The 14,032-nt window shown below is 39.1% G+C and overlaps 1 protein-coding gene and 2 non-coding genes across 3 annotated transcripts in view; all 3 read left to right on the forward strand.

Moving 5' to 3' along the window:
* The first annotated feature begins 1,952 nt into the window (after positions 1-1,952).
* WDR43 (WD repeat domain 43) overlaps positions 1,953-14,032 on the forward strand; it is a 40,100-nt gene continuing 28,020 nt past the window's right edge. The window contains exons 1-4 of the mRNA XM_054989156.1: positions 1,953-2,307; positions 5,851-5,985; positions 8,043-8,161; positions 11,747-11,867. Coding sequence (XP_054845131.1) covers positions 2,014-2,307; positions 5,851-5,985; positions 8,043-8,161; positions 11,747-11,867 — 669 coding nt within the window. The 5' untranslated portion in view covers positions 1,953-2,013. The remainder of the gene's footprint in view (positions 2,308-5,850; positions 5,986-8,042; positions 8,162-11,746; positions 11,868-14,032) is intronic.
* LOC129345997 (small nucleolar RNA SNORD53/SNORD92) lies at positions 8,895-8,972 on the forward strand. Its single transcript, XR_008598677.1, has one exon. It is a non-coding gene; the product is annotated as a small nucleolar RNA SNORD53/SNORD92 (small nucleolar RNA).
* On the forward strand, positions 11,999-12,082 carry LOC129346013 (small nucleolar RNA SNORD53/SNORD92). The gene has a single exon (XR_008598680.1). It is a non-coding gene; the product is annotated as a small nucleolar RNA SNORD53/SNORD92 (small nucleolar RNA).

Below are 14,032 nucleotides of genomic sequence, written 5' to 3' on the forward strand. Positions count from 1 at the left end.
ACATTGCATTTAAGCAGAAGTACAGGTTTACTTCTTTAAATTCAAAAATGTATTTATTATAGAACAGCAGAAAATATTTTAAAAACACATTTATGTTTTAACCAGTGTACTGGTTCTTTCTTCTATGTCCTAGTGCTCAGTCTAACAAAAAAAGGACATCTGTGTCATTTAAAAAAGCAGCTACTCAAGTGGAACTGAGAACCAATCAAGAACCCTGTTTTGTTGCAGCATCTTTTGTCTGCGAATGAAATTATCTGATGGCAGAGTGGTTAGAATGTTGCGCTAGAAGGCCCAGGTCTGAATCCTCACTCTGCCATGAAACCTTGAGTCAGTCACATGCATGCATCTCAGCCTACTTCACAGGGTTGCTGTAAGGATAAAATGAAGCAGAGAACAATGTAAGCCATTTTGAGCCTCCGTTATGTAGAAAGGCAGGGTATAAATTAAAAAAAAAAATAACTGACTTTGCCTTGAAACTAGAATCCTGACCATATAATTATCTTCTTTATGCCTCCTTGCGTCTTTGTTCTTCTGTCTCTGCATCATGTTACTATTAGAGGACTTATTCTTTCACTCTTTAAACATTTCATGAAAATTCCACCTATCTATCCTCATCTTCACACTTAACAGCATGTTTGTATTTTTACACATGCACACCAGCCAAAGAATGGCTCAACAGCGCTTTAAATGGTACATATTTCACCCTTAGCTCTAATTCTGTGATGGGTGGGAATGTGAGTAGGATCCAGGGCCAGGAAGCAATCTAAGGAAGTAGAAAAAAGTTTCTTGCGTTCTCTTAAGTAGATTCTACTTTTGGCCCTCTGGCACACATCCCAAGATGACAGACTTTCAACATAGCTTCTTTTGATGAAAAAAAGTGGTAATTTCTTTCATTGCCCTAGTTAATTGCAAATATTGTAGCACAGGGAAGTAACTTTGAAGCTAGCCTTGATAAACTGGAACACTCAACAGTAGATTTAACATCAGAGAATGTTACATGTAAAAGAAAAAAATGATATACATACAATTGGAAAAGTTTTCAGCCCTATTTAGAAGAATCTGTGACTGAGATTTACTATTTACATTATTGATAGTCTTCCTTTCTCATGGGGATACACAGTGGGTTACACAGTGTAAGTCTATACAATGAAAAGCTGAGACATTCAATAAATAGTAATCCTAATGAAATCAATGGGATTTACTTCTGAGTAGCCCTGCTTAGAAGTGCTTCCTCAACCAGTGATACTGGAGAAGGGGGAGCAAACAGTATTTTGTGCTACCTTAACAGGAACATGGGAGGCACCAAAACAGATTAGGTTTCAGGAGGGCATTTCAGACAATTACTTCCCAACACAATTAAGTTTCCTTCTGTGCAAATTTTGCACCTTTCCCACTTCTCGAAAAATCAGGCAACTGCAGCTGGAAAAAGGGTAAGTAGACTTTTAATATTATCATGGGACCCAGCGTAAGACCTGGTGACATTGCTAAGCAATACGCTTAAACAAGGAACCAAAAACACCTCCAATTGTCAGATACAAAGTATTATTGACATTACATGGAACACCTCGCCTAATCCCATTCAAGCGTACTCAGACGTGACCCCCCCCCCCACAGCGCTCCCTCTCAGGTTTCAGCGTGACCTCACAGCCTCTTCCTAGTCAAGCGTACTGAGACGTAGGAAACTTGAGCTTTCTAGCCCAGCTTCGCTTTCCATAAAACGAATTTAGAATGGCGTAACTGTTTAAGATGACCCAGCTACAAAAACCCTCGCAGGCGTTCTCCTCCGCCAGTCTCTTTCTGAGGGGAAGCCGTAGGCCGTATCTCCCGCCCTGTGTGAAGCCCCCAGGAAGGAGGAGGGCCGCAGGCCGGACGCAGATGGAACCCGTCACCGCGTCCGCCCGCCCTGCCAGGAGGGACCGCAACGTGCGCGCTTGCGCGAACGGCCGAACACGTGGCTGCCGTGCGGCCGCTCGCCTGCTGGGAACGGAGAGGGCCGGGCCTGTAGCCAGCGCCATGGCGGCGGCAGGAGCGGGAGTTGCAGCGTGCGGCGGCGAGCGAGAGGCGGCGGCCTCAGCGGCGACCGCCACCCCCTTTGTGGTGGGGACCCCCTGTGCGTTCTCTCCCAACGAGCGGCGCTTGCTGGCTCTCTCCGGGCCGGACGGGCGGCTCCGCGTGTGGGAGACACCCAGCAGCCGCCTGCAGCACGAGTACGTGCCCTCTGCCCACCTCAGCGCCGCCTGCACCTGCCTGGCCTGGGCCCCGCCGGGCGCGGGGGCAGCAGGAGGCGGCAGGCCGTCCCCTAACAAGGTAAGGGGAGGGGGGGGGGGCGCTGCGCTGCTGCTGCTGCTGCGAGAGGGGGGGGCGTGCAGGGCCTAGGCCTCTGCCCGTCCTATGCCTGAGCCCCGCGCGGGAGAGGAAATCTGTCACGCCTCGGAGGGAGAAGCCTTTCCTTGCGGCCGAAGTAACAACAGCTCCGTCACTTTCCATACTGGCATCGTACGGCTGAGTTCTTAAGAGAGACAAGCCCCCCCCCCCCCGAGACCCTCTTTCAGGGGTATGGGGTGCTGGGGCTGCTTCTCTCGCCTGTTCCCTCTCCCTGCCTGGCTGGGTGATTCGGGTTCTCACCACTCGAAGTCCGATTACTGCTACTGGTTTAGTTTAGTTTTTGCTTGCCAGGCTCTTCTGGGCCGCAGGAGCACATGTGTGCCACCCTGGCCCCGCCCCAGGAATATCGCATCGAGGCTGGGGAGAGGAAAAAAAAACACGAGATCTTGTTCCCTGCGAGTTTAAACTGCGTCACCAGGGCTTAACCTCTGAACTAGCTTGCAGTGTTGGGGCTTGGCCGTAGGATGGGACATACCTGGCCGAGAATACTTAGTTCTCAAGATTCCGTCCGCTGGTAGTGAGCCCGGGAAACACGGAGCCCGTGCAGAATGGAATTCTTGGGAAGGGAAGAGGCAACTTCCTTTTTAATTGATGCCATAAGGAAAGTATCTCCAAATGTGTCACTTACATTTTTAGGGAGTAGAAGTTGCCCTGTGTCTAAGTCATGATCTCTAAAGTGGAGGAGGATGAACAGGACGTGGCAGAGGTTTATACAACTATGTACAGGATAGAGAGAGTGGACTTTTCTCCCTTTCCCAAAATATTAGATCTTTCAGTGAAGCTAATGGGCAGTTGATTTTTGAATGCACAAAAGGAAATACTACCTTATGAGTGTTTTTACTTGCCTTGAGCTAACTTGAGAAGGTGGGATTAACAGATTTTAATATATTTTATTCCATTTTTTCAGCCAAAATTGGCTCACAAAGTGGTACAGAGAAGTTAAAACTCCAAATTATGTTAAAATTCAGTACAAATATTCCTTGGGGAAATGACTATCAGCAAAAGATGGATTAAGACATGATGGAGGAGTTTGGCTATAGCCTGTCACTATCCCTTTAGTTATCTAGGATTACAAGGCAAAATTTTTGAATTGAAGTGTTCAGTTTCCAACTGGGATTAAGCCTTGGTACCTCAAGGTTCATTTGTGGAGATAAGAGGAAATGGTTAGTATAATGGGAGATTTATATGTGGCAAGTATCTCTTGTCTCCTAAGACTGCTCTCCTATGATACTTGCCTAGGAGTATGCTAACGTTTGAAAGACATTAACATCCAGTTGTTAAAGGGGGATGATAGACTGCGTGAATGAGGATGGTTTCTTAGTGGACAATTCATAGTGGACAATTAGTGGACAATTCAATTTGAATCAAGGTCTTGTGAGCTCTACTAATTTGGAATCTGTTGAAGGTATGTGCCTTAAAACCATAAGCCTTTTGCACTTATGAATTTCCTTTTTGGCTTGACTGAATAAGCACTGTATTTGTGCAATTCTGTGCTAAGTTGTTCTAGTTTAAGCCTGGGAAATAATGTATTTAGACCTGAAGTAAATCTGTATAGGATTGTACTAGTGAAAGAAGATCACTAAGCCATATGTGACAAATGTATGTGTTGGTGTAGTTTTCAGTGGAGGGAACATGGAGTCAGAAGCAGTTTCATTAATTTGTTGCTACAATTGACATTGATTATAGTAAATATTCTAATATTTGCAGAATTAAAGTATTAAAGTCTATAAAATACTTGTCTATAAAAAAGCAACTCCTTGAGCCATGTAATTGAATACAAGGATGTGCATGTGAATTCTTCCAGACACAAAAGCTTAGATATATCAGTATAGAAGCCACTTCTTTTTCTTGGAAGAAGTCTTACATTAAATCACTTCTATGTTGCATGTATACATTTAACCTATAAGAATGCTACACATTTTTGAGTAGTACTACTTTGTGCCAATGCTGCAATGTTGTAGATCAGTATGAAACAACAGGCAGCTTTCCCTGAAGAGTTCATCATTGATGAAATGGTCAGCTTGTTTTTAATTTCAAGAATTTCATATTCTCTTTTTGGTTCATATCCAGCTAAAAGATTTTATTAGGAATGTCTTGCTTTTGTCTCAGTATTTTTTCTTGACATTGAGCTTTTTGTGCTAACATTTGAAAACTGCAAAATATTTTCTAGAAAGTGTTTTTTGTAAAGAACAGCAGTGTCTAAACCTAAATGTTCATGCCAAAATACTAGATTGACTTGCAAGTGTGTTCTGTTCATATACACAAGTTTGCTTACAGATAATTATGTTTAGGATTGAAAACCCAAGAGCTTACTAAATTTGTTGGCAACTTCTCTGAGAACACCTCAATTTGCAAATTAGGCTTAAGCATATAATGGAAAACTTTTGGGGGGAAATTTTTATCTTTATTTTTGATGCCCATGTTAAAATTACATGATCAAGATGAACTCTTAAAAATGAGATCCTAAATTTTAATTTGTGGGGAAACTTTATAAATGACATTTGGAATGTGTTTTTGTTGACATTTCTGTGCATTCTAGCTTCTTCCTAAACTGGCTTAAAATCTGTAAGAATGAACTGTGTAATTCTCTATGGTTAGCATGAATATTGGAATTCAAGAATGTATCTTCCAGATGCAGACATTAATTCTTGTGGCTTGTGTATCAATTAGAATTGTAAACAAATCGTTCTGAGCTACTACGGGATTCTGAAAGTAGTCTTCAGACATTGATACTAGCGCTTCCGAGACGTCAGATCAGTCTGTTGGATTCTGTGAACAGCAGGCAAGATGACATTTGTGGTCATGGATGCATCCCTCAGTCAACTGGTCTATAAATGAAGCTAATAACAAAATTGCAGAAAGCACAGTTTTATAGGATTCCGTACAGTGGGTTTATAAAAGATGATTCCAATGCCCCCTTTGTAGAGAGAAGAGTCAGAAATTCTTAGCTAGATGCTATGCTGTATTCAGAGATAATTCTGTTAATTAGAAGGAACTCCTTAATTTGTAGGTAGATATGGAAGCAACTTCTTGACCAGTACATCTATATCATAAAATGATCGGGGACTGGCAAAGATGGATGTTCATGTTTGGGCAGATGAAAAAGTAACTGCTTCCCTATTATGCCCATGTGTCCCAATAAACTCGGATCCTCCAAAGGCAAGGATCAATATAGATGGACAGATTTAGTGTTGCTTAGCAAATTTTCATTGAATACGAAGTTTTGTCATGTATTTGAATCTTTAGCTCATATTTAATAGGGCAATTAGAGAAAGTAATAGTTCAGTTTTCCATTTTAATAATTACTTGATCACTTCACACACTGATTTTCTTGCTGTAAGTTTGCTTTTAAGTGAAAACATGGTTGCTTCCAGGTGAAAATTTACATAGTTTTGTAACAAAAATTCATTCAGCATAGTTGCTTAGACTATTTCTATCTTCTGACTGTATTGAATCTCTTTACAGGAAGGCCCTCAGAGGAAGAAGAGGAAATCTGAAGCTGTAGAAGCAGATGAAAAGTTAGATCTTTTAGCTATCGGTACCGCTGTTGGCAGCATTTTATTATACAGCACAATAAAAGGAGAATTACAGAGCAAACTAGTAAGTATTACTCTGTTGCTGTCTGTTTTAATTACACTGGTGTTGTCTTTTTAATATTTTTGATGTTTGTAGCAGACTAGCCTCATTATGTGTAGTCAAAAACATTTTAAATACTGTTGTGGCTAGAAGTGGTTTCTTAATAGTTACAAGACTGTTATAGTAATCATGTGAGACTGTGTTTCTGTGAACATGTATATATAGCAAAATAAATTCTTCAAATTTTAACAATTAACATTCTTCTGTTTTTAACATAGTAGTAGCTTGTTCATTGCTAAAGATTAAAATGAGATAGCAGCATTTAAAAGGAACTGATAACCTACAATAAATGTCCAAAATAAAAGGAAGGAAATAGCTTTTAGGAGTGGTTAGCCACACAGTGTTATGTATGGATTTTTACAAATGGCACTGTGCCTTCTAAATTCCTTGGGTATTTAAGCGTTAGCCAGTGCAGTTCAATTAAGAAGGTACTTCATAGGTTATTCATTTACTTGTGATCATAGAATGCCCTTTACTGATGTCTGACCAAGAAGGTAAGCAATGACAAGAGATATATCAGTCCAGCAAGGACTTGTATGGGAGGAGACATTCCTCCCCTACTGGTCCCTGGTCAAGTGGAGTGGGGAGTAGAGCTTGAAGCAGAAAAGGTGTTGGATGTAAGCCAGCTCTGGCCAAGTTAATGCCAAGATCTCATGGCACAGCACCATCCTGTTTGGGACATTTTAATGATTGGAGTTTTTTACCCCACCTCCTTTAGCATTGCTTGATATTTCTGTCAGATTTTCAGGAAAATCTCTTTCCTGTCCCTGTCTTCACTATACAGATTTATGTTAAAAAATCCACATTATGAGACCAGGTTCATAATTAGATCAGACACAGAAATTTTTCAGACATGGCACCTCACTTGTGGAATGCCCTCCCCCCAAGGCCTGCCAGGCACCCACACTGCTGTTTTTAGGTGTTGAGCCAAACTCTTTATCCAGGCATTTAATTAAGGAGCTGATTTTTTAAAAAAAAACATCTAATGGTCTAGTTTTAGCCTGAGGGATGTTTTAAGACCTGTTTTAAGCTACTTCATGTTTTATGCTCAGTTGTGTTTCAGAAGCTGGGTTTTAATAATTTTATGAATTTTTATATCTCTAGTATATTGCATTTTGTAAACCACCTTGGGAGAGGTTGCATAGAAATTTTCCAAATAAATTATGGAGCACCTAGAGGTCTGTATTGTGTCCTATGCTTTTAAAATGTATGTGTTTGATGCAAAGGCAAGACAACTTATAACTTTGTGTGTGTGTTTGTATACACTGGGTCTGAAGAATACTGAAATAACGTAAGGGTCTTACTGTGTTCAGGTAGGTAAACTAAACTGCATCTGTCAAGTCAGTTCTATCCTTTCCATCGTGCTGCGTTTATCAAATACCATAGAATTTTGGAACAAACTTCTAAAGAGATAATAAATGCATAAATCATAATCCTCTGCATCACTTGCAATTAGTCAATCATAAGCCCATAGTCTTCTTTGTGTTCCTTTCTCAAGAAATTAACCCTTAAAATACTTCTGTGGGAACTTGAAAAGGCAATGAACAATAGATACAAGAATTATGATATATCTCTGGTACAAGGGAAAAGGCTTAGAATAAAACAGCTAACATAGAATAGAGTGGATAAAATGAATAAATTATCTTAGAAGATACTACCTTTTTATAATATGAGATCTAGATAGCCTCTTGCTAGATAGAGAGGGATGAAAATAAAAAGTAAAGTACTAAGCCAAAAGGGCTACATACTTGCACAGTATAAATGACTGTTGAGATCCAGTATTCATGTAGCAATGACAATTCCATGTACTTACACAGAAAAGAGGAGAGGTGCACTAGTTTAATCAGGGGCATACAGGAGGCGAGTTCTCCTGCTGCTAAAATACTTCAGTGAGGTAGTATTACTGGTGCTAATGAAAACATCTTCAGCTGGCCACAGAAAAATAGCATGAATAAGATACTTTTCAGAACAAGAAAAGAGTTGATATTTCCCTGCTAATAGGTTTTTTTCTTTTAATCTAGGATGGCCATGACAATAAAATAAACTGTGTACGGTGGCATCAAGACAACGGTTGCTTATATAGCTGTTCGGATGACAAAAATATTGTGGAATGGAACACACAGACATGCAAAGTGAAATGGTGAGCCCAGAGTTGTACTAAAAGCGGTTGGAATTTCTTGTGCTTCCTTTATTTCTTTCCTTTCTCTTAACACTTTAGTTTACTCAGGTGGCATTCAGTAGGCTTCAGTAGTGCAGTGATTACTATTGGAGTAGTGCAGCATGTTGCTGCGGAGAAGACATTGGAAAATATGTAAAGGATATTCACAGTTAGTTTCCTGTTGAAGAAAATAAATATTCTTTGAATAGTTTCCTCAGTGTTACATATACAGACTGCATAGATCCAGAGGAGTTAGCCATATTAGTCTGTAGTTGCATAATAGTAAAGAGTCCAGTAGCACCTTTAAGACTAATCAACTTTATTGTAGCATAAGCTTTCGAGAACTACAGCTGTTTGTCAGATGCATACAGACTGCAAGAATTCTCATCAAATATAGAAATCTTAGACTTCATTTGGCAGAAGGATCACACTGATACTGTTTGCCCTTAAGACTGTTATCTGTCCAATTCATATGATTATCCCCCCTCCTCCCCTGTTCTGGTATTAGTGGAGATTTTTCTCTCCATTTTCTCTAAATCATGTATAATTTTATAACTGTGTTTATTGGCCCCTTAAAATAATTTGTATATAAATTTCATATTGACATGTGACTTCCTGGTGCTATTGGAAGTAAATAGTACAGAGATCCTTTTTCAAAGCAAGAGCCTGCATTTTTGTTCATAATTTAGGTTTAGATGCTCTTGTTTAAAATGCACTGCTATGATGATATCCACTTGGTTTCGCTCACTTCTGATATGTAGTGAGGACAGTTTCCTCTTGGCTGTCTGAGCAGGCTGAACACAGCAAAACCTCATGTGACTAGAAAAATTTCAGCGTTGTACTTTATAGTAGTGAAATATGTGAGTAGGAAGATTGGGGCATTGGTTTCATATTTTTAAAAGGAATAGGGTAGGATAGAATTGCTTAGGGGGGGAAGGGTGAGAAGACAGTCTAAAGTTCAAACACCTATGCAGTTGAACAGCTAGCTTTTGGGAGCTAGGTTAAGTCTTTCCCATCACACTGGCTTCCTGATCCAAGCTTCCCTACCCCGGCTGTTTATCCCAAGAGGTGGAAATATATTTTCTTAGGTCCTTCTTCCAAGGGGCAAATAATAGCTGAGGTATATGGGGAGGGATTTAAATAGGGAGGAAGAGACTGGTAGAAAGAATAATTGCAAGACCAATCCATATCACTTCCCTAGGCTCCTATAGAGATGTGAAGACCTTTCCCCCTAAGGGTGTCTGCCTGCCTGCCTATCTGTCTGTCTGTGGAAAAACTGGAGAATTTGGAAGGAATTAAGTTTACAGCCAGCTAGGCATTAAGAGACAATTGGTATAAAAATTTTCCAGATTATACATTACTCCAAAGGATATTGAAAAAGTAGATAAAAATTACAAAGGAAAATGTTGAGAATGTCAGGATATAGATGAAACCTGTTAACATAGGTGGCAGACTTGCAAAAAAGCAAAAAGGTATTGGAAAGAAATGGCGATGGTGGCTAGAATTATTTACACAGCAAAATGAAGATTAGACATCTGTCCTAGTTTAGAAGAAAGGGAAAATTGCCCAATAGGCAGTAATGGTGAAATTAACAACTTATTTGAGAAACAGATCAATTATGAAATTTGAGGAGAGTTATTATGCAAGCAAGAGACAAATCTAGAATGAGAAATAGTTTTTAAAGGAAAAAAATTATATATAAATCAAACATAAATGTATTGTAGTGCAGAAGTAGAATGAGAATAAGTTTTAAATTTAATACCTTGAATGTAAATTTATATAGAAGCAGTTTTTCAGTATTCTTTACTATTGTTTTCTTATTATAAGGTATATTATAGGTTTTTTGTATTTTGAAATACTATATTTGTTAAAAGTTATAGTGGTTAGGTATGTAATATTGAATATGCAGAAAACAGATTAGCTATGGAATCTGAAACTTAAAATATTGAATGTTGAATATAAATGTTGAACATATGTATTGAATACCTATATATTGAGTACAATTTTGAAACCTGAAATGTTCAATATAAATGTATTTTAACGTAAGCATACTGCCATAAAAATTTAATGAATGGGGATGTTGGGAAGAAATACTCTTTGTTTCAAATATTTTGTTATATAAAATTATTCTGATCCATATAATTATGTTACGTAATCTCTTTTTCCCTGTTCTGTACCTTCTATATTATTACTTCATCTTTTCAAAATGAAAAAAAAATGATAAAAAATGGAGAATTTGTGAGAACACTAGAAAAAGCCGCATGAAGTATGGGGGCATCTCATTTCCCTCTCTCTCACTGTTTCCTCTTTCCCTTCTCTGAAAGCCTCCCCAGCCTCTCCCCTTTTCCCGCTTCCTTCACTCCTTCCAGTCTACCAGCCAGCTTACATTTATCTATTCCTCTGTCCTCAGCTTTCCCTTGTTCTCTCCCCGTCGCAGTCTCTCCCAGGGAAAATTCTGTGCAGTGCTGGCCATCGGGCCAGATCCAATTGTACAGTGGAGAGCCCACAAGGAGTTGAGGAGACATTTTACTTTCCCTTGTATCCCTCTCCCTACAGTATTTCCTCTTTTCATTCTCCTGGCAAACCCCATATTCTCATATTTTTCTGCTTCCTTTTTTTCTTCCCACCCATCCATCACCCTATTTTTATCTGCCCCATCTTGCTGTTTCTTTCACTTTGAGGGATTTTAATCCCTGATTATTTCTAAATTTTGCGTTTTTTGTAAACCTGGGGCTTTTTCAGGTTTGTAGAAAGATCTGTTCATGGCTCTAGTCTCCAGATGTAAGCACCCTCTCATTTGATGATGTAAAGAATTAGATATATTGGCGACTGTAACTATTTGTTAGCTACTCTTCATCACAGTGAGCAGCACCATTAATAAGGCAGGTATGAATGGATTAGTCATATACAGAGCATGTGTCAGTTCTGCTTCAGTTTTAGGCAGCAATGGCACATTTTGATAGCACATGAGGCTAGGGGTCCATTCTCAACCTTTTGTTGGCAGACAAGGAGTGTAGTAAGTTTTGCTTAAAGCCATGACAGCCTGAAAGAAGAATTAAATATGCAGATCTGAAGTTCCACTGATGGAGAAGATATTAGGATGGAAGAAAATAACTTTTTATGATAATAAAACTTCACTATATCAGGGCAAGGGCAAGAGTAATTTGGCTTCTTGACAGCCCAGTTGTAGGAATCCGAATCAGTTTCCACTGAATATAGTACGGGATGTTTTCTACTAACCTGTTTAGAATTGTTCTACGAGATGGTAGGTGTTTTCTTTATGGATATTAAATTGTTTTTAGTAACAGGAATTTTAGTGTATATTAGCTCAGCCTCTGAGCACCTTCCTTAGTCATACAGTAGGAACAATTCTAATGCTGAGAAGTCAGAAGTTAGCCAAAATATAATAAACCATGAAAGATACTTAACTTATTTTTTGGACTTTCTGTTTAACAGACTCAAACTGTGTCAACTGTTAAATAACTTAAATTTTCTGTTATTTATGCTTGTTACAGTGTTCTGAGTGTAATGTTTTACTAACAGTATTTTTTTTTTTACTCAAAACAGTAAATGGAAAGGAGACAACAGCAGCGTGAGCTCATTGTGTATCAGTCCTGATGGGAAGATGCTTCTTTCTGCTGGTCGATCTATCAAATTATGGGATTTGGAGACCAAAGAAGTCTACAGAGTAAGGAGCATTGATTTCTTTGTTTTGAAATGAACATAGGGAAGAAAATAAATCTTGAACGAATTATTTTAATTTCCCTTTTCAGTCTGTTCAAATGCTGAAGTGTAAACTAGTCAGAGGCTGCTGGAGGTTTGCTGTGATGATACTCTCAAATGTGGTTTCAACTGGCTGACAGTTGAATGAGGACAATAAATTCCTTGGCTGTGTCTGAGCAATGCCAGCAGTTGGTGAACACACGAAGCTGCCTCTTGCTGAATCAGACCATTGGTCTGTCAAGGTCAGTTCTGTCTACTCAGACTGGCAGCAGCTCTCCAGAGACTCAGTAGAAGACTTCCATGTCACCTGTTATCTGAGCCTTTTAACTAGCGATGCAGGAGATTGAAACAGTAAACTAACATCTACCCTGGTTTCTTTTTTTGCTGTGGGTGTGTGTACTCACATGCAGACACACTCCCCAGCAGAAAACACTGGTGGAAGTAGATCTTTCCTACCTTCCCTAGAAGCCCCTGTGTGTCCAAAAAGGCAATGTGGAGGGATCTGTGTGGATTAAAAACACCACATATTGGGCAACTACAGTGAGAAGGAAGCAGTTGAAATTGCCCCTCCTACCTTACATACACACAGACACACACATCTTAAAAACAGTAGTACTTGCGTAGCATTTTATACAGTTAAAGTAGTCTCCTTGGCTGAGAAGCAATTCTGGTGCCTGGGTTAACTTAAGACCGTTCAGATAAGTGACATTTTACACAACAGATCATTTCTCATTGCATTTGGGGTGAGTTTTAATTCTCCATGGCTATGGCAGCCACATAAGGTCAATGTAGGGTTTTGATTTTGGGGTGAAACAAAAAATAAGTACAGGCAAAGTGTTGACTGTATATATTCCATATGTTTCTGGTCATCTGATTTTGAATCTATTAGTGCTGTATGAGCAAGTTGATCTATTAGTAGATGTGGCTGCTCTTCTTGTGACTAGATGCAGAGGAGTTAGCCGTGTTAGTCTGTAGTAGCAAAATCAAAAAGAGTCCAGTAGCACCTTTAAACTAACCAAATTTATTGTAGCATAAGCTTTTGAGAATCACAGTTCTCTTCGTCAGATGCATGCATGCATCTGTCGAAGAGAACTGTGATTCTTGAAAGCTTATGCTACAATAAATTTGGTTAGTCTTAAAGGTGCTACTGGACTCTTTTTGATTTTGCTTCTTGTGACTAATCACTTGTGAGTGCATTATTTGAAGACCTTCAGTGCAATTATTTTTTTAAACATTGAATATCACATAGCAGCTAGGGCAAAACATTTTCTTAATAATTAAGATACATTTATAAATCCATACAAACTTAAACATTCAATGAATATGATAGCAATAATATTTCTGTTACCCAACACCCTCAGTCATTGCCTGCCTCTGCTGCTTCCAACCCATACAGGGTTGGCATTTATGAACCATAAATGAAAAAAGTGTATGGATTGGCTCTTCCAGTATGATGACTCCCCCCAACCCAACTCATCTGGATTGGAAGACTGTTGAGGATGGAGTACAGCTGCAGCAAGAAGGGGGAAATAAATGTTCTTCCATATACTACACACTATCCAGAAGTTTCTGTTAATAGTACTGGGATATTCTTACTGGAATAAATTGATTCCATTGTAGACAGAACACCTTAAAATGACAGTTTTTCTTCCATTCTCAAGATAAATCAACACATTGTTGGGTGAAAACCATTTGTAGTAGGCTTTCTGCTGTAGAGTCTGTGACCTTCTTAATGGAAGCTGCATGGAAATTGAATAGGAGGGTGAAGTATTGTAAAGTAACCATACCTTGGTATACTGACTAAGCATAGTAGATTCTTCTATGAATGATGTCCCCATATTTCTTGACTGAAATTTCATTATCAGTTTCCTTCATTTATTTCAAGTGCACGGCTTAAACTTCCATTTGCAAAATAAAGACTTAGTGGTGTTGGATTTATTTAATGGTTCTAATTAATACCAGTGTGCCAAAGTTCATTTGATTGTAAGAAAATTCAGTTGATACCAGAACTTATGTCTAAGAAAATGTGTTAGTGTTGGGATGTTAGCTAAAAGATCTGATGTACATTTTTTTTGCAGATTGTGTTAACATGTTGCAGTATGGGTTCCTATTTGTCTTATCTCTGACAAA

This window comes from Eublepharis macularius, chromosome 1 (genome assembly GCF_028583425.1).
Source record: "Eublepharis macularius isolate TG4126 chromosome 1, MPM_Emac_v1.0, whole genome shotgun sequence".
Lineage (NCBI taxonomy): Eukaryota > Metazoa > Chordata > Lepidosauria > Squamata > Eublepharidae > Eublepharis > Eublepharis macularius.